The sequence below is a fragment of the Tiliqua scincoides genome, chromosome 1 (assembly GCF_035046505.1).
Source record: "Tiliqua scincoides isolate rTilSci1 chromosome 1, rTilSci1.hap2, whole genome shotgun sequence".
Lineage (NCBI taxonomy): Eukaryota > Metazoa > Chordata > Lepidosauria > Squamata > Scincidae > Tiliqua > Tiliqua scincoides.
Window position 1 is genome coordinate 115,066,669 of NC_089821.1, and position 20,294 is coordinate 115,086,962.

The window sequence follows — 20,294 nt, forward strand, 5'->3', positions numbered from 1 at the left end:
GGGAACCCAACTGGTCATATTGTTGGTTACTACACAACCTAAATTATGGGAGAATAGGTAGGTAATAACAATCACCACCTCTTCAATTTAGGGCCAAATCCTATCCAACTTTCCAGCACTGCTGCAGCCATGTTAATGGAGCATACACTGCGTCCTGAGGTTGGGGGTAGGGCAGTCACCAAACCTTCCTCAAGTTTGTTTTCTTACTTCAGGGCTGAATTGGCAGCTGCATCAGTGCTGGAAAGTTGGATATAATTGGGCCCTTAGTCAAATTATGGCACCCACAACCTTCAAGGAACAATATTAAAGGGGGTAGAAACAACAGTTAAATGGGCTGGGCTTCCCTGCCCCCTCCCCAGTTATTTGAGCACTGATTGACCACCTTTTGGGTTGTAGCTGAATATTCCATGAAGTCAGTGATGCCTTATGTCTCCTTGCCTCTTTTCAAAAAAAAAAACTACATCATGTTGCTATACAGTAGCTACAGTAGGAGTGATCATTTAACAGCACTAAAGAATGCTTTATCGGTCCAATCACTGATTGTTCCAGTGCCCAGTAAACTATACAAGATAAAGATGTGCATTTATATTTAAAGAGCATATGACAAAGTTGCTGTTTTGGGGCACGCAGTGTGGTGCAAAATCTGCATCTCACTCTCTCAGCAAGCCCTTATTTATGTTTTGCTTCTTTATAATTCATACAATATATAAAATAAGATTATGTATGTATCCTTGGGGAGGGAAGTTTTAATGGATGAGAATCACACCTTCCATTTTTACTGAATAATGGCAAATATTTTATTTAATAATCATTTTTCTAAGCATATGCAGAGGGGTGTGATGGTTGCAATATCTTTTCCCTTTCTCTTTAATTTGCATGTCTTCTCACCTTTCTAATAAGTGCGTGTTTTCTAGATTCAAGAATTAGAAACAGAAAATATGGAGCTAAAAAACAAGGTACAAGATTTGGAAAACCAATTAAGAATAACCCAAGTACACACATCACCAGTAAGTACCACAAGCAAAGCCATTTTTTTCCGGCAAATCTGCTATAACTTAAGCATATTTAACACTTACTTTGCTGATAGATTCAGTGCATTTCTTCTGTTTAGTAATTTCAGCGTTTTAAGTAACTGTAAGATTGTGACAGTCTAACAAAACAAAGAATCAAATTCTTTGCTTAAACTGCCTGTGTAAATGTAAACATTACCCTTACATATGCTAGCAGATAATTGTCTTTTCCTAGCCTAACCAACACAGCTAAAAATGGTAAGACCCATGCTCTGCATTTCATGGTAACCCAAATCAATACCATGGAACAGGGCTGAATTCGTGTAAGACTTTCCGAGAATGCAGCCCTGGCATCTGTTTTCAGTGCTTACTCAACCCTGAAATGCATGAAGTTGGTTAGGTTAAAGTGTCCCTGAATGTCTATGGAGTTTATTTCTCCAGTTACTGAGTAGAGAGAGACAGTGTCCAAACGTTAGAGTTTTGGAGGAAAGGCTGCCATATCAGATGTTACGTCAGCCTCTTTTTTCTTTTCCTAGAAAATAAACACTGCCAGACAAATCAGTCCTAAGTTTTGAAACCCCTGAATTTTGTCACAAACATATGGTTACTTATCTGTATGGTTTTGTGTGCAATACATTTATTTTATTAAAACATTAACATTAAGATTGTTTTCTTAACCTTTCCTATAAGATTATATTAACTGGGATTCCGTGTGAGCTTTCATGTAAACCACATGGCTGTTCTACTGTTTGATTCAGATGTGACCACTGTTGGACTCTGATTATTCTTGTTTCAGTGAATGATTGAGGATACAGTCATATAAAGACTAGATCTCCATTTAAGTGATTAACAAAATCATTCTTTCTGATAACCAGATCACCTGATATACCTAGTTGTTTTTAAAGTTTGGATTGCCTCTAACAGTCAATTACATGGAAGTATGTCAAGAATCCCAGGGATTCACCTTTTGTGAAATGGAATCTCCTTCTGAAAACTTAGTGTAATTTTTTTAAATTTATTGCTGCTTAATTTTAAGCTAAAGCTTCCCCCCTTTTACATACTCATGCAATAATAAAATCAAGTGATGCTTAAGTTAACTTTGCCAACACTGTTTTTAAAGAAAAGTGTTTTGCTTTTGTCTGAAATACAGTTGTATCTAAGTCAGTCCTCCTCAGTGTGTATTTATATTTAATTTTGAGTTTGGGTGTTGGCGCCCTCAGGGCAGAAAAGTAGGGTACAAATCAAGCAAATAAATATATTTGATCTATGAAATCCTGCTCCTCATTCAAGGGAAGTAACAGTTTTAATAACATAATAGAACCATGAAATTAAGAGATTTCATAAGGCTTAATGAAAAGATTCCCATTTAAAAATAACTTGATAAATATAATTGACGTAGGTTAATAAATTGTATGATGGTTCACATTTCACAGGTTTACATTCCCTTGTTAGTGACAATCAGATTATACTTTAGAATGTGTTCTGGCAAAGCTGTTAACCCATAGTCTAACCTGTATGCTTTAGGGCACATTCCTAACCAACTTTCCAGCACTGACACAGCTGTACCAAAATGGTGTGCATCCTGCAGTGGGAGGCAGTCAAGGGGGGCCTCCTCAAGGTAAGGGCATGTTTGTTACCTTACCTTGGACCTGCATTGCGGCTAGATCAGTGCTGGAATATTGGTTAGGATTGTGCCCTTTGACACATAATTTTGTGTCTAAAGGATACCTGTTTACCTGTATGCTTTAGACGCAGAACTTTGTGTGAATAAAGCAGTCAGAAGGTACGTTGTTCATCCAGGACAAAGAAGGGAGTTAGAAAAGTTGTGACAGTTTATGACAAGGAATTTGATTAATTAATTGGCATGTAGTCTATCAGTTTTCCGCCAGTAGCAGCAGCAGCGTTTTGGGGATGCAGTGCCAGCAGTAAGTCAGCACAGGATCGGCCTGCCCTACAGGAGAAACAGTATAGTACTTGACCCTGGCCTACCCTTCTTTGCCTTTTCCATGTAGCTTATTCCAAAGAAGTTGGACTAGAAGATTCCTACAAACTGAAAGGTGCATGTCTACAATGTTGCTATCTGCCCTTTCAGCTTCTTGTTTTCCTGCAGGAGAATTCCCCTCAATTTTGCTCAAGAATTGCTCTAAGCACAAGGCTTTGCAAAGGCTAGAGCCAATCAGATTCGTACTTCCTTGTTCTTTTTGCATGTAGGGAACTGAGGCTACATGGCAGGACTCCTAACAGGAATTAGTTTTGTCCTGTAAAGAACAAGATGGACTCAAGGATCTGTTTGGTTCCTGCCCCACAACTCGCTCTGCCTGTTCAGAATGATAGGTGATGAAACAGGGGGTTTCTCAGAGAGGTGGTTATATAATCATCCATTGTATGTTGTGATGTGTGACACTCTTCACCCTCATATAATTTTGCTATTGTTATCACAATGACTTTGGTTTTTCTCCAAAATCCTCTTTTTACCTAAAGGGTAGCTTCCAATTATTTTCCATTTTGGCAAAATGTCAATGGCAACTATAGCTGGACATCAGCACATCATATAACTAGAGTTAAATATATATATATATATATTTATATATACACATTAAATAACTAGAGTTACATTACTCATCAAGATAATAAGAAGAAAGTATAAGAAAATTCAGTGGCATTTCAGTTTTATATAATAAACTGCTATTTTTAATTTTTCTGTTCAGTAATTTTGCTTATAAGGGTTTGAAAATGTATATTATAGCTGGCAGAATGTGCATTCTGCTAGCACTGGCTGCTGAAAAGCAGCCATAAAGTGTGCTCCGGCAGTGCACAAAGTAACACTCTGCCAGAGCGCCAGTGGGAAGGCTGCAGCAGGGGTGAGGAGGGGGAATAACTGGTTGGAGAGGCTGCAGGAGGGGATGGATCCAGTGGTGATGGCATGGGCTGGACCTTATCCAGCAGCAACCTCCTCACTCCCTTTTTCTCCTCAGACCTGTGCCTGTGAAATCAGTGGTACAGGTCCAAGGAGACCCATTGCAGAGCAGGAGACTTACAGAGGGGCAAGGGGATTTAAATCCTGTATACCGGTGTTTCTAACTGTGGGTCGTCACCCACTAGGTGGGTCATGAGCCAATTTCAGGTGGGACCCCATTCATTTCAATATTTTATTTTGACATCACTTCCGGTGGGTCCCAACAAGATTCTTATTCTAAAAAGTGGGTCCCAATGCTAAATGTGTGAGAGCCACTGCTCTATACTTTCCCAGAGCTTCCCAATTCAACCCCCCTCCCTGCACTGGAGACAGCATACACCTTTTGACACAGCTACAGCAGCAGCTGGAGAAAAGGATAGGATTGGGCTGAAAATCATGTGGCTATTGTGTTCTTTTAGTGGGGATCATTACAATGAATATTTCAAGAACATAATAAACTATGTATTATTAATAACGATGCTATATATGGAAACTAATTATGTGAAGATTATTTATCAGCTCAAAGTCATTTGCTCTACTGGCCTCCCTACAGTCTCCTGTACCAAAACTTACATTGCAATCCAGTGTCATAATTTCTGCATTCACAGACTTCATCATGTCCTCCCATACATTTACCAGGCAGGCAGCCATAATGTGTGTCCCGGGCACTTTCTCTTTTAAAGGCTCCTCTTGAAAAACAATGCACCAAAACCCACACAGTTACACCTGCTTTCCACATAGGTTGTGTGATGAAATGGTTGTACAGTTGTGGATATTGAGGAGGATTTTCCCTCCAATTTCTGAGGTGCTTCAGGTTCTAAGGGGAGCCAGCCAACTGGAGAGCTGGGCATGTAGGGCCAGAAGAAGGTCTCCAGGCCTGAGAAGGTTTTTTTCTCTCTCTGTTCTGCAGGCTTCAGACTGGACAAGTCAGGGAGAGCCCCCTCTCTGGTGAGCAGAGTGGAAGGCTGATGGGGAAAGCCCGAGGGGAATAAAGAAGGGGCCAAAAATAAACCAGGAGCGTCAGGTTTTGTTTGTTTGTTTGTCCTCCCCATCCGTACATTGGGGACTCTTGGTTACTTCAGCTTATGCTAAGCTGGGTTGAGATCTAGGCTCTTGGCGTCGTCCAGCAGGGCCTGCTCGTGAAAGACTTCCCTGCAGAGCCAGCACCATTCAGGGAACCAGTGAGAAACCAAGCCTATTTGCATTATTTTTTCCCCAAATAAAACCTTTTGGCTTAAAACTTGTCATGCATGGGGATCAGTGGTTTTGTCAGCCTCCATGCTCTGCAGCTGCTACTGGCAGAGTGAGAGCATTTTTATAATCCTGCGTAGCATTTTTGGGGAGCAGTTTTGCCCAGGGAACCCCTCTGGGAACTGGATCCCTTGGGCTGGTGGCAGCAGACTAGCTCTACCAAGTCTGGTCTCACCAAAATGCAGTTTAAACCAGTTGGAAGAGTGGGGAAGGGAGCGAGTGCTTGGCACTAGGCATCACTGCTCTAGATCAATGGGTAGTCACTAGAAGTCCTCCTCCTCTTTCATGGCAGGTGGTGAGAGGAGAAAATTTCCTAAGAAAGTACTCTCTCCCTAGCTTTACTTCTTACAGCTTTGATAGAAGGTATGTGAAGGTTACAGCCTTACTTTGGAGTTCTCCTGAAGTCAAAGAAACTCATAAATAACTTTAAAACAGCTGCCATAGTTTAGCATAGAGGCAAAAAACAAATACTTTAGGCCGGAAAATATGCCTTAGTTCCAGTAATATTCAGTAGTTGTTCATATGTATTGTGCTCTGTTTTGTATTCTCACATTATCGCAAATAGCATTTTTCTTCCAATATACTGTCAACCATTGGGGCAAATTGTATAGAAGGGAATTATTTGGTGTGACTAATGGCATCGTAAACTGGTTATGTTAGACAGCTTTATATGGGCAGAAGGTGAGAGTGTCATCGCTTATGTTATCCTTTGAAAAAGAAAAATACTCTTTACTCCTTGCCTTATATTTTTTAATGGTCATATGAATAAGAACTTCATAAATAATTTCAGTAAGAAGTTTCAGCTAATATAAAAAGGTAATAGAAGTGCTGATAGTTTAAGTGCACTATCATCAAGATCACGTTTTCTGAGCTTGAGTGTATTATTATTAATTAATTATTAACGGTATTTATATACCGCTTTTCAACTAAAAGTTCACAAAGCAGTTTACAGAGAAAAATCAAATAACTAAATGGCTCCCTGTCCCAAAAGGGCTCACAATCTAAAAAGATGCAAATGAATACCAGCAGACAGCCACTAGAACAGACACTGCTGGGGTGAGGAGGGCCAGTTACTCTCCCCCTGCTAAAAAAAAAAAAAAAGGAGCACCCACTTGAAAAAGTGCCTCTTACCCAATTGCATCTTCAGTGTGATGTAAGACAACACAATTCTTTGTGTGTCAGCTCAGAAGTAAGTCCCATTGAGTTCAAGGGTGCTTACTCCCAGGTACATTTGCATATAGATTACAGATCTATAGCCCACGCTAGAGGGCCTCAGAGAACCTCCCAGATGCAACCAGAAGTGCCTTCCAGTCACGTCCAGGAGGTCTTCTTTGATGCAGGAGGTTCCAGGAAGCTTCTGAGAGGCACGTCCAGCCTGCTGGCAGCCCCCGCAGATTTTGTTAGTTGCAGAAATCAGTATCCACGTTGAGGCCGGTCCTGGATACTGAGGGCCCACTGTAATTTAATTAATAAATAAACTAAAATACTGTTCTTGAAATGTTAGTGTGTGACTGACCTCTGTAATCCTAAAATTGTTAATTTTGAAATGGTTAACAATGTCTTATGTGACCATTTATCAACTGCTTCCTAGAGATGACTGTTTAATTACTGTAAACAGATTCATAGTTAAGTCAGTGGATTTCTGTTTCGCATACTTCTTTAAATAGCCTTACAAAACCTTTCAGGAACATTAAAAGAGATAGAAGTATATATATATATTATATTATATATATTAACAGTATTTAGTTTGTACTAAACAGTACTACACTTTGCTAAACTATGCTGGAACTTTGCTGGCATATACCTTAGGAAACTGCTTCAATCAAATCCATTTCATTATGGATTGCAGCTGTGTTAAATGTCAAGCAAAAACATGAATCTAATGGAAATAAGTAAGTTAGATTTGCATTATATTTGTTCTCTGAAAAATCAGGATAATGGAAGCAATTAAAAGGCAAAATGCAGCATTTTGGTTCATTATTTTGCTAGCATCATGCATTAGAAGTGTGTATGTGCTACAGCTCAGTGGTAGAATACATGGTTGCATATCTGAAACCATATACTCAGTCCTCCACATCTCCAGTTAAGAACCCGCTTATCTTTTTAGTTATCAGGAATGCCCCCCCCCCATAGTGGGAGGATTCAAAGGGAGACAGAGCAGAAGGAGGGCTGAGGGGTTTGAAGGTGAGAGGATGGAAGAACGATGAACAGGCCAATAGAGATGTGAAAGATGAGGGGAAAGATGGAAGAAGGAAAGCCTGGATTACCAGGGTCAAGACAGATGTGTTGCAAGGAAAAGGAAGAACTAGAAAGTGGGACAGTCTGGGCAACAGGAGTAACACAGAAGGTGATGGAACAAGTCTGGTGGAGGTTGGGGGTGCTTGCTGAAGAAGAGAAATGAAAAGGGGGACCAAAGAGTGGGAATCCTCATCCCAACAGGCAGAACAAGGCAGGCTCCAGAGAGTGCCCTTGGGAAGATACTATACCCTTTTAGACGGAGGTGTTTCAAGTCTAATGGAGAGACTCTAATGGGAGATGACTCATCTGCATGAAGGAACAGATGGGCATAGGGATTCCTATGGACAGAACCCCCTACTTGAAGTAACAGCAAGGAACATAGGGAAGTGGCCATGAGGGAATGAGCCATAAGGTGATGCATCTGTAATCCTTCCCCTTCAAACTTGTGAATAAAAACCTCTGCAACAGACTTCTCTGAGGACCATTGTGTCTTCTTTCTATCATTAGCCAAGAGAGAAATTGTTCCAAACCCATATAAGGTAGATTTACCGCCTTATGAGGAGACAGCTGGGGTGAGGGATGCCGCAACTTTGTTATCTACTAGTTCATTATTTTTATTTTAACTACTGATGTATTGTTTTATTCCTTTTATTTATATTGCTTATTGACTTTGTTTCACATTGAAGTTTACCTGAAAGATGGGGTATATGTTTCTGACATGATGAGATATAAAAATTGATGCAATCTTAGAATTCATTTCTTCACTGCTAGGTAACTACATGCAGCTCCTACATCTTTGGGATTATAGGGCAGATCATTCAGCTCAGATTTGATACCCAGTGCCTTAATTGCAACTTAAATGTTAGAATTATGGGAATGGAGCACCCCCTGAGTATGGGTGGGTGTTAGGATCAGGAAATTTTGGGAAGCCAAGGGTTGGAGACAAAGACTGCATTGAAGGACAAGAGAGGTGAATAATGGATAGTTCTAAATTTGCAGGTCCACTTGGTAAATATTTTGAAATATTGTCTACACCTTTTGAATTCTTTTATTCATAGTCAAAATCATATTTCTGGTTCCTAAGTTGTCATCAACCAACCAAACAACCCAACCCAATGACAAATATTTGTTGTGATATTATAGCTGAGAGTTACAGAAAAGAAAATGTAAAATACATCCTAAAGGTATTGTGGTAATATTTCATTTCTGTTTGTGCTCTTTCAGCAATTTTCCACAGAGTACAAATTATTTCCTGAGCTGTCTTTGTTGTTAAACCTAACCTACTTATCATAACATATTCATTAGAGGCAGATTTGTATGTAAAATAGATTAATAACTGTTTTGACCATTTCCTGCATAATTATGTAGGAGGCATTACTGAAATTGTGCCATGATTATTATAGCGTGGTTTCCAACTCTGGCCATAGAATTTTGTTCATCAAACTCCTTAGTCATGGAGAGTCCCACTACAGTGTGGTATTGCTCATGAAAAAAGAGTTCAAGAATTGCTGAGTCCACAACCACAGTCTACATCATGCTTGAACAGTTTGGTATAGTATTGTTCAGTTTGTGTGGAGATTTGGTCTATGTCATGTGACTTGCAGCACAATCGTGTGCATGTCTACTCAGAAGTAAGTCCTATTAAGTTGAGTGAGACTTACTTCAAGGTAAATGTGTATAGAACTGCATAAGTAGTTAAAATCATAAGTAGGATTTCAATTACTTGTATGTGCTTTTCGCTGTTCAGCTCTGTTTTGGCATTAAATCAAGGGCCTTCCCTGTGTTTGATCCTGATTATTTGGAGACCATATGATTTTTTTCAAGTAATTGGTTCCAGATGATAGTTCACTTGAGTCCATATCACAATAAGAGTTTTGACTCTTAAAAGAAGCTCTGTGCCTTACTCAAATCAGCATATTAATGAGAGTCTACATACTTTGAGTAGTTCTGGTTTTTCTTCTGAAACCATCTCAGTTTGTTCATCACTATAAATTCTGAAGAGGAAAGACCATATTTGCCTGCCAGTATTTATGGGGAATTGATAGGTATTAAAACATTGTTGCCAATTCATTTGCAGTTGCTCAAAAAAGAGGAGGCCTGTTTGGATCTTAATTATATAATAGCTATTTCAACCAATGTTTTGTTAGATCTTTTGTTGGTGGGTATTTATGGATGCTTTGGTTAGCAGGATCTGAATCATAGTTCCATAAGGGAAAAAGAATGAAGAGACATATACTAAGTAAAGAGGAGTGTGTTTTGGCCTGAACCAATTACAGATCTCCTGGTATCATGGTTTGTTTCACCTGAAGCAGAAAGAAAGGACTGTGGAATTCACCACAAATCTAGGTGTTCCTAAAAACCCATTTCAGGGTTAGTATGTTTAAATTCCAGCACTTATTTCCCATGTTGCTGGAAAATAGAAGGGTTATATACAATACATAACAAAGAGCATCAATTCTGGGCCCTCTTAGACAAAATCAGGTCTCCATACAGTTCATCACATAGGCTTTTCTCCGTCACATAGGGAGTGTCCTCTAGACAGCAGCCTCCATGTTCTGCCACTAATTTTTGGTCCAAATTTCTACATATTCTGGTGATCAGCTGCCAGCTGGTGTTCCACTACAACTCTTGCAGGAGAAAATAACATCCAGTGTCGCTGCTGTGCTGCACCATGTGTGGTTGTCCTTTTTGTGCAGTGACATTCTGCAAGTCAGCAACAGCATCATATCCTGTTTGTCAAATGGATTTAGAAGAGCTGTAAACATAATGTACATTCTGATTCAAAAGAGCAGCTAAGTGAGACCTCTTCATTTTCGAAGAGCACAGAAAATGGAGCGCTTTCTCCTGTTCTGGTTTCATTCTTCCCTTCATTACTCTTTGTCTATTTTTCTTCATGGTCTTAACCAATGTTGGGCAGGTACCACAAAAGTTATACCCAGAAGCAGAAAAATAGAGTCAGAATAATGCTGGGAAAATTGCTGCAAACATATCATAGAATGAGAAAACTGAACACTTTTCGGAAGCCATGTACTTAATCTGTAGGAAAAAGAACATTTTAGGACTCTAAAAATGCAAAAATAAGATTATGGCAAAACATACAGGGCTCTTCAGGAAGTACAAAGCCATCTCATGAACTAAAGAGAGATATTTTTTATAAGGCAATTTGGGAACAGAATTGTAGTTTTCTTCTGCCTATGATTAAAATATGCTTTGGCCATCCGTGCAAATCCTTGAAATCTCAATTGACCTCACACCTGCATGGTGTTAGCCTTATGCTGAATTTGATGCAATACAGTAATCCTGTATTGTTTCCCTTCTCTTGCAGGGCATGTCAACTTTTTATTGCTTTGGGGGGATTTTTCATTTGAAGAACACTCTGCATTGTCTACTATCCATTTGACTAATATCTTCTTTCCTTGATAATTCATGTCTTGCTAGTTCAACCTTAACACAGGAGCACAAGATACTCTTACACAAGAGTAGCAGCTGGTCCCTTGCACCCTAAGCAACATATAGTGTATAGTGACTACAGTGAAAAAATTGTCTTGATGAGACTATACATTAGCAATTGATACCCTGCACACCAGAGCCCCCACCCCCTTTCTTGGTAATACAAGTTTGTCAGTAAAAACACGTATAAATTACCACTCCAAAATCTAACTGTGAATTCCAGTTTTTCTACAGAGACAACTGGATATCCCATCTTGATCTTCTGGACATGTTAAGTCGTTATCGGTTGAATACAACCACAGTTCTGTTGTCACTGGCCTCTGTACAAGTTGGGATTCTATGAACCCCTGTAGGGTTTCAGGAGGTGCCGCTCAGCCAGACTTTCCTTCAGAGATTGCAGATATTGATAGGTATCTGATTTACTGCCCTGTTTTTACATGTCCATATATGACCTGTTGCCCATACCTGTCTTTATGTAGGAAAAAAACAATTACATTATTAGTAAATTTCTCATTTTTATGGTAAACATTCATCTATCTTACAAATATGATTATAGTCCAACAACAATGCATTGGGATTTTATTTACCGTATTTTTCACTCTATAAGACGCACTTTTTCCCCCCCAAAAAGTGGGGGGAAAAGTGTGTGCGTCTTATGGAGCGAATACTGCAAAAAAAAAAAAAAAAAACTCCGCCCCTGGCCCCGCCCCCTGCCCGCTCTGCTCGGCTCCGCTTCCCAGGAAAGCGGAGTGGGTGGGGTGGCAGTCTTGCTGAGCAAGCCCGCGTGTCTACTCAGAAGTAAGTCTCAGAGTCACTGGGGTTCACTCCCAGGAAAGCGGGGGTGGGTGGGTGGGATGGCAGGCTCGTTGCGAAAGCCCATGTGTCTACTCAGAAGTAAGTCTCAGAGTCACTGGGGCTCACTCCCGGGAAAGGGGGGGTGGGTGGCTGGGATGGCTGGCTCGCTGAGAAAGCCCACGTGTCTACTCAGAAGTAAGTCTCAGAGTCACTGGGGCTCACTCCCAGGAAAGGGGGGGTGGGTGGCTGGGATGGCTGGCTCGCTGAGAAAGCCCACGTGTCTACTCAGAAGTAAGTCTCAGAGTCACTGGGGCTCACTCCCAGGAAAGCGGGGGTGGGGTGGCAGTCTTGCTGAGCAAGCCCCTAGAGCAGGGGTGCTCATTATGTTGACCCTCAAGCTACCAGTCCATCTCCAGGCGAAATGAGTCAATCGCGGGCTTCTCTCCTGTCCACGCATCCCTAGGAGTGAGCCCCTGGCAGGCTTGTGAGCCCAGGGAGCGAGCTTAGGGAGTGAGTCCAGGGAGCCCAGGGACTGAGACGGGCTCCTCCCTGGGAGAGGAGGCGCTGGCAGGCTTTTCTCCAGTCCACTCATCCCTGGGAGTGAGCCCCATTGGCTCTACTGGGGATGACTTACCTTTCCCCTGCTTTTGCACTGCTATGTATGGAGATCTGCGCCCCCCCCCCCCACTTGCATCTGTTGGTTCTGTGTGCAAGGGGTTTTGCAATGGTCTTGCTGTGATGTCTATACAGAGATCTTACCTGCCCCACACTTTCCCCCTGCTTTTGCACTGGTATGTATGAAGATCTGCACCCCCCCCCCACTTCCATTTGTTGGTTCTGTGTGCAAGGGGTTTTGCAATGGTCTTGCTGTGATGCCTATACAGAGATCTTACCTGCCCCACACTTTTCCCCTGCTTTTGCACTGCTATGTATGGAGATCTGCTCCCCCCCCCTTGTATTGGAATCCAGGAAGATCTGGTGAGGAGGTAGATGTGGTGTCAGCAGTGGCCCCTTTAAGGGTAAGGCCTGGGCATCCAGCAGAGTGTGCTGCACAGGTGCAGCCACTGGAAGGCAATAGGGTCCTCAGGGATATAAGGAGTACCAGAGGCAGAAAGGGTTTGTGGGTTTTGAAGGAGTGCAGGTTGGAGGCAGGGGAGGAGACTGGCTGGATTTATTGAATTTGGAATCTGACTGGACTTGGATAGCCTGATGGATTTAACTGACCTACCTGGTACCTGACCTTGGACTGTAATTTGGCTTATTGGCTCTGGACTCTGATTTGGTAACTCTGAATGATGGGACTGATTTACTTGGCATCTGTGGACTGGAACTGGACTCATTTTTGCTTGCTGCACTAGTGAGTTGCACAAGGGGGACTGATCAGCCTTAAGCGGGCACGAGGCCCAGTGGTTTGGAATTTGGCAGAACATCATTGTAGCAGAAAGATAATGTGATCCCCTATTTGTGTGCATCTGCTTTTGTGAGTTTCATAAATTCTGACTCTAGCGATGATGAGTTCTTGGTGTTTCCAGAATACTAGAGTGCTCAAACCTTTAAGTCTCTCCATTTGTTAATGACAGTGATAATGGTTCTTAATGCCACTGTTGACTGCTGTTCACTTTACATAGTTCAAATGTTCTTCTGTTATAGTTTATTAAATATTTTATTACTCTATTTGGTTCAGAATATTTTTTTCCTTGTTTTTCTCCTCTAAAAACTAGGTGCGTCTTATGGTCAGGTGCGTCTTATGGAGCGAAAAATACGGTAGATTATGTATGTATATATGTGCATCAGTAACTGAGAAATCCTTTAACACTTTCCTGAGAGTAAGACTCAGTGGAACTTACTTCTGAGTAAACATGCATAGGATTGCATTATGAGGGAATGAAGGCAGCCTACGCAACATGATTCTCATAAGCTTCTCTGGTACAAGATGTTTGAGAGACAAGGAAATAGTTGATAAAGTTGTTCTAAATTCACAAAATAATGGGCTGTGCTTTAACCAACCAAATATATGTTGTATGCAAAACTAGTAGTTATATGCAAAACTACTGCAGACTTGGAATTTGTATATATGGTATATGGGAGTATTTTTTATTTTTTGGACATAGGAAGTGTGATAAAATTTCATTTTATTTCAGTGCACTTTTTCAAAGAACATGTTCAGTTTCTGCCAGTACGGGGTCAAAAATACTTTTTAAAAAAGAAATCATTATCTTTTGTTCTATAATGGTTGGAAAAGCAGTTAAAAACAATGTGTTTTGTTTACCTTTCCCTTCTCTTACCACTTTTACTCCTTAGAATATTTTTTCTCTTCTGTGATTCCTTTACAGCTGCTGCACCTAAACTCTGATTATGAACACTACATGTTTCAAAGACCCTCAGCCTTTTTCTGGTGTAGCAATGAGGATTCTGCTCCTTGTTTAGATATCTCTTCCATTACACTCACTCCTATGAGCTCTCCTGACTCCAGACAGTCATCTGGACTATTAACACCACCACCTTCAAAAAGTGGTCTTCCAAAGCCAGTCCATGAATACAGCATCCCGAGACCTCGTGTAATCCAGCTGGGCACAAACAGTCAATTTTTTTCAACTTCTCTATCATTGTTTTGTATGAATTGTATCAAAGTGCTACATTTTGTACAGTGGTTAAAGGACAAACCAGATGTTCTTAATATACTTATGGACAGTACAAAAGCAGTGAACATTCCAACCTACCTGCATATTAGTCTTAAAATAACACTGCATGTTCCCAACTTTTGAAAGTGTTCCCTCTCCTGTAAAATGCTTAATTATTAGCTCATGAGATATTATTTATTGTTGGGAGAGTGAATAAGGCTGCAATCCTAACCGCACTTTCCTGAGAGTAAGCCCCGTTGAACAAAATAGGACTCACTTCTGAGTAGACCTGGTTAGGATTGTGCCCTAAAAGTCATATATCTTAATTCTTAATGCATGAATGTGGAAATTTCTCATTGAGCTCAAGCTTGGTTATTTCCAAATAAGTGTTTGAGATCTCAACCTATCATCATTGAAGATTGGGGATTAGGATAACATTTATATAATGCTTCAAAATACTAAGGCTGCAATCCTATACACATTTCCCTGGGAGTATGTCCTACTGAATATAGTGAGGCTTACCTCTGAGTAAACACTTACAGGATTGCACTATAACTGTTTTATATTGGGTGACATGAAAGACAATCCTAACTCCAATCTTAAAGTAAGCACCTCCAAACAGCATAAATTTTTCCAGAAAGTTGGGAATCGGTAGGAATAGCAGAAAAGTAATTTTAGTGAAGTTCATTTTAACTCTGTGCAAAATGAAGAATGCCCATTATTTACTCCAACAATGAGCTGCAACAAGCTTGCTGACTTTGAAAATGGGCTGATACAACCTTCTTTTTTCCATTTGCAATTAACAATTGGCTGTCCTTGGCAAACAATGTGGCTTTATGCATGGATTTTTTTTTCAATAAAATGCTTTTCATGGTCATTCAGATATTACTAGTATGCATTTCTTTGAAAATAAGGATCATGCTTTATTTAAAACTATTAGTAGTAGTATCAGTGTACGTAAGAGAAACAAATGGAAATGAGAATATGTGAATGCAAGTACCTACCAAAAAGACTCATATGAGATTATTTTCACTTTTTAAAGATCTTAACTCTGCTAGGTGCCTCATGGATTTTTCAGTTATTCATAACTGAAGAATAACTTAAGTTATTCTTATATCTTTTCTTAATAGCATATATTGACACTTTTTCAGATATCAGTGAGAGATTTCCCTAGGAATCAATGAGGCATTTATATGAAGTTTTAAAATATCCAGAATCTAAAGAGCTACTTTGGCTTTGTTCAAGGACTTGTGAGTGCTCAGTGAGGTTTTAACTTTTTTTCCCTTTTAAATAGGTGACTGGGAGCCCAGTCCTGAGCTCCACGTGCTGAATTACTGCCGGTGTATACTGTTGCAAACGTGCCATAAGGCATGCTCGCGAGCACCAGTGCTAGCCCACCAGACACCTGGCCTCCACTGATTGGTGGTCACATGGAAGACCGAACAGCAGAGAGGAAAGCGGGGATGGGGAGGAGGTGTTCCAGAGAGGGGGGAGGCGGGCGGGGAGAGGGCAAGGGAGATGGGGCGGGGGAAGGGAGCGGGGCTGGAGGGAGGCGGGATCCAAAAGCATCCACCTGAAACGAAGGCTTTTGCCTGAATTGAATAGCCCCACTGTGTGGCTACTCCCTTTACCCAGGGGAAGGGGATGAAAGGCCCCTTCTCCCGAGGTGCCATCTGCGGCTGCCTTGGGTGTGCAGGATGCGGCGGCAGCCGTCTTTGGTGCCACCACAGTCGTGTGCTTGGGCAGCTCAGGACTGGGCTCCGACTTATCCCCACATACAGACTCATCATAAACTTTTTTTAAAAATCATCTTGGTTTCAGAAACAGTTTTTCTAATGCCATGGTGTCTGCTACTGGGGCAAAAATTTAAAGATCTCTTAGGCTTACGGAATAAATGTTTTGATTCTTTGTATCCCACTCATAGACAGTAGTACAGACCAAATTAAGCACATTTAAGCCCTCTTGGTTTCAATGGAAAAGTATATGCCCATTAATTCCTATAAATGTGGAGCATGAAGGTGAGGAATAAAAATAGCTATTAGTTGTGATTTCATCTTTTAAATATTTTTGATTTTTTTATTATGAAAAACATAACTGAATTAAGAGTAATTTATAGTACTTCTACCTAAGACTTGCAGTTCCCCAATCCGTATGCGCACAAAACTCCATTTGGAATCAATTTGGTGTGCAGGGACTCGAGAAATCAGAGCCATATTTCACTTACTTGAGATTGTAGTACTCACAGTGCTGCTTGATGAATTCCTGTTATTTACTGGTCATATATTGTTATATGGATTAGCCATAGTTTATTAGAAATAAAAAGTAGACATTTAAGAAATGTCATGCTCATACAGTATGTTTTTGGTTTCAAAAACAAGTTTAATGTATTTATCAAAAATATTCCATACTAATAAGAAAATGTTAATAATGCCAGTCCAAAGATTGAGATGAAGAGCAATTTCAGTAACACTGAGTCTGTGTTCACCTATCTGAGAGCTCTGTTTTTGGCAGAAGCATTTAAAATAATCTAGGTTAGTTTGTACTTGTATACAGCCAGTTTGGATCGGTTGGATGAATGCATCTCCTCTTTGGGGAAGAACGTAGCAATATGCAATTTTTTTTATATTCACAGAACAAAGTAGCCCTCTTCAGACATTTTTCCCCATGTGTTCCTATAAAGCTGGGAGGGAAGAACGCATTGCTTAGTCCTGTCCCCGCAAGTGGTGTCATAATGAAACCCTCCCCATGATTGGTGTTTGTCATAGCTGTTAAATGTCAGTCATATGAAAGTTAAGGGTGAAGCTTCAAATGACATCATTGGCATGCTTACCATCACTTATGTGTCCCTGTAAGCAAAGGGAGAAAACACTTGAGGAGCGCAAGCATCAGTCTGCAAAGCCTTGTTCAGTCCATTCTGTAAAAGTATCTTTCAGGATATGGAGAACTTCAAGGATACAGAGGCATTTAAAGATTAATATTGGATTTTATCGTGACAGTTCTCAACATGTCCCTCTGCATTTCAACTTTTGTAAAATAGTCAAGGAAGTTCTGATTCAAAGGTGCACCAGTTTGTATCCTAAGGCTTTCTTCCTCTGGCAAGGAATTCTTTCTCTAGATCAGTGATTTTCAATCTTTTTCATCTCATGGCACACCTAAAAGTTGCTAAAATTGTCAAGGCACACCATCAGTTTTTTGACAAGGCACAAATTGACAAGTTGACAAATTGTCAAGGCACACTGCTCAGCTGGTGGGGGGGGGCTCACATCCCCCAATAGTCCTACTGATCTACCCTCAAACTCCAGCAGCACACCCACAAACCGCTCACGGTACACCAATGTTCCATGGCACACTGGTTTAAAATAGCTGCTTTAGATGAAGGAGATATGATGCAACCCCATAGTTCAATATCTAACCTAATGAAAGGAAGTTAAGCTTTTGGGTATGGAGGAATACCATGCTACTGTCTTTTCTCTTTTTTTAAATAAAAAGTGTGGGTGATGTGCTGAAGCTTTCTCCAGACTCCTACTTAACATAAGAAGCAAGAGTTCACCCAACTCTTGCTGTACTTATCTTTCCACTCCTGAATAGGCACACTGTCATTTTGTGACTGTCAAGGAACGGTCTGAGAATCTGGTGGGCAATGCGTAGAAGGAAAAACATTTCTATACTATAGCACAAAAGACTTTTTCACATACTATATTTGTGATAGCCCCGTTATTATTTATATTTATTTGTGGCAAGAAGTGTTTTAGATTCTCTGTTGCAATTTTACAGAACATGTCCTTGTGGTGGATCACAGTAAACCTATTTAGTTGTTCATTGATATTTGTGTGAACACTGCTTATGTGTGAGACACAAAAAGTTATATAGTGAATGTATCTAAGGACATAAGAAGAGCCCCCCTGGATCAGGCCAAAGGCCCATCTAGTCTAGCTTCCTGTATCTCACAGTGGCCCACCAAACGCTTCAGGGAGCACACAAGGCAACAAGACACAATGTGCATCCTGGTGCCCTCCCCTGCATCTGGCACTCTGAGGTAGCCTACCTCTAAAACCAGGAGTTTGCACATACCTACCATGACTTGTAACCTGTGATGGACTTTTCCTCCAGAAGTTTGTCCAATCCCCTCTTAAAGGCATCTAGGCAAGATTCCATCACTACTTCCTGTGACAAGGAGTTCCACAGACTAATTACACACTGGATAAATACATATTTTCTTTGTCAACCTAATTTAATCATCAACAGAAACAAATCCTAATGGTAAAAGGGAAGAAAATCTCGTATAAACATGACTCCGCCATCCATTTATCCCATCTTTCTGTAGGAGTCAGTATAGATTCAGTAAATTTTGTTCCTTTATAACATTAGTATGATCAAACTGGAAATTCTTTTTCAGTATAGCTCAAATTTTCTAGTTCGGCAGACTATTTTCCTAGCAATGTATATCACGTTGATTCTTTGCTCTTTGTGAGTTGTGTTTTGTTCTGAGGTATGTAACTTCTGTTCTGACAATCGGTTTGCCTTTTTGTATGTTGTTACTACATATTTTTAGTACAATATCCTTGCTTAGAGAATAATGGTAAAATGACTGTCAACTGGGATTATTAATCTTCATCAAAGAGAGGATTTTACAGCCAGTGTTTTCCTGTAGCCAATCCAGAAACCTTGGCCTTATTTAGTGGTGAAATCTTTGCAGCACTAAGAAAAAAATTGAAGATATTCATTGTCATTATTAGGTTGGCATCCAAATTACTGCTTTATCTTAGAATGCTTTCCGAGTGTTTTGAACAAACTGCTCTGTCAGCTTGTCAGGATATTAATCCTATTATTATACAAGATGGACTTAATAAAATGAAGCTGAAGTTATATCTCTTGATTTCAGGCACTTGTTCTGTACTTTCGGATTTATAACAGACTACCCTGTAAAATGGATCTTTAGAATTATCACTCGCTGTTTAAAATTTCATATTTTTTCCAGCTCTTTTGTATCTAAATGTCATTTATTTCTGGGTACACCAGATATGCTGAAAATGTAAAATGTTACAATACTGGTTGTGTGTGTGAAGGCTTTAGCATGTCTCATAAACCTCAGTCTGCAATTGCCATTTCCTCAGTATCAGCTCTTTGTTTTGGCATGCTGCTCTGTTTGATGATATAGCCTTTATCTTCTGCATGCAACGAATGTTCAATATTGTGATTTTGTCATGTGAAATATTACTCTAATGTTTATTGTCCTTATTGTAGGCAGGCAGTGTGACACCTAAATCACCCTCCACTGACATCTTTGATATGGTTCCCTTTTCTCCCATATCCCCTCAGTCATCAACACCTACTCGCAATGGCACACAGCCTCCACCAGTGCCCAGTAGATCTACAGAGATCAGTAAGTTTTGTAATGACCTAACCTTTTGCTTACACTGGGTTTTTTTTTTTTTTCCCCAAGCAACAAGAAGGATTTACTTACATCTTCATGCCAAACCAAATGCAGTTGGAAACCATGCCTTAAGTAGTGGTTCTAGGATGGGGGGGAGTGTGCACATTGTGTTTTCCATCCTTGAACCTTTGGTGCATGTGCCAATTAAAGAAGTAATAGTGGCACCTAGTTACAACTAATTCAGTGCAATTTGCCTTGGAATTTTAGCCTCTCTCCTAATAACCCTACAAGTAATTTTTTTTTTAAAGCGTATGTTTTGGGTTTATTTTTGGTTCTCCCCTTTTGACTGTTACATATTTTGTTGAACAGATATTTTGTATGTAGTGATGTGATGCTAACTAGAAAGTTTTAAAGTGTCTCATGTTTTGTTTCATTTTGGTACAAAGTATTTTGGATGATTTTTGCACATAGCTTATCAAATCAGAGGTTTAGTCCTATTTTAACTCTGCAAATCCAGATGTCATTGGTTTGAATTGCACGTCTACCATGAATTCATCAAGGCTCCCTTAGGCAAGCCACCCAGCCTCAGCTGCAACCTG

General features: G+C 40.3%; 1 protein-coding gene across 1 annotated transcript in view; it reads left to right on the forward strand.

Annotated features, from left to right (window-relative positions):
- Positions 1-20,294, forward strand: part of GULP1 (GULP PTB domain containing engulfment adaptor 1) — a 211,322-nt gene that overhangs the window by 176,469 nt on the left and 14,559 nt on the right. Inside the window, exons 9-10 of the mRNA XM_066635363.1 lie at positions 915-1,007; positions 19,566-19,704. Coding sequence (XP_066491460.1) covers positions 915-1,007; positions 19,566-19,704 — 232 coding nt within the window. The remainder of the gene's footprint in view (positions 1-914; positions 1,008-19,565; positions 19,705-20,294) is intronic.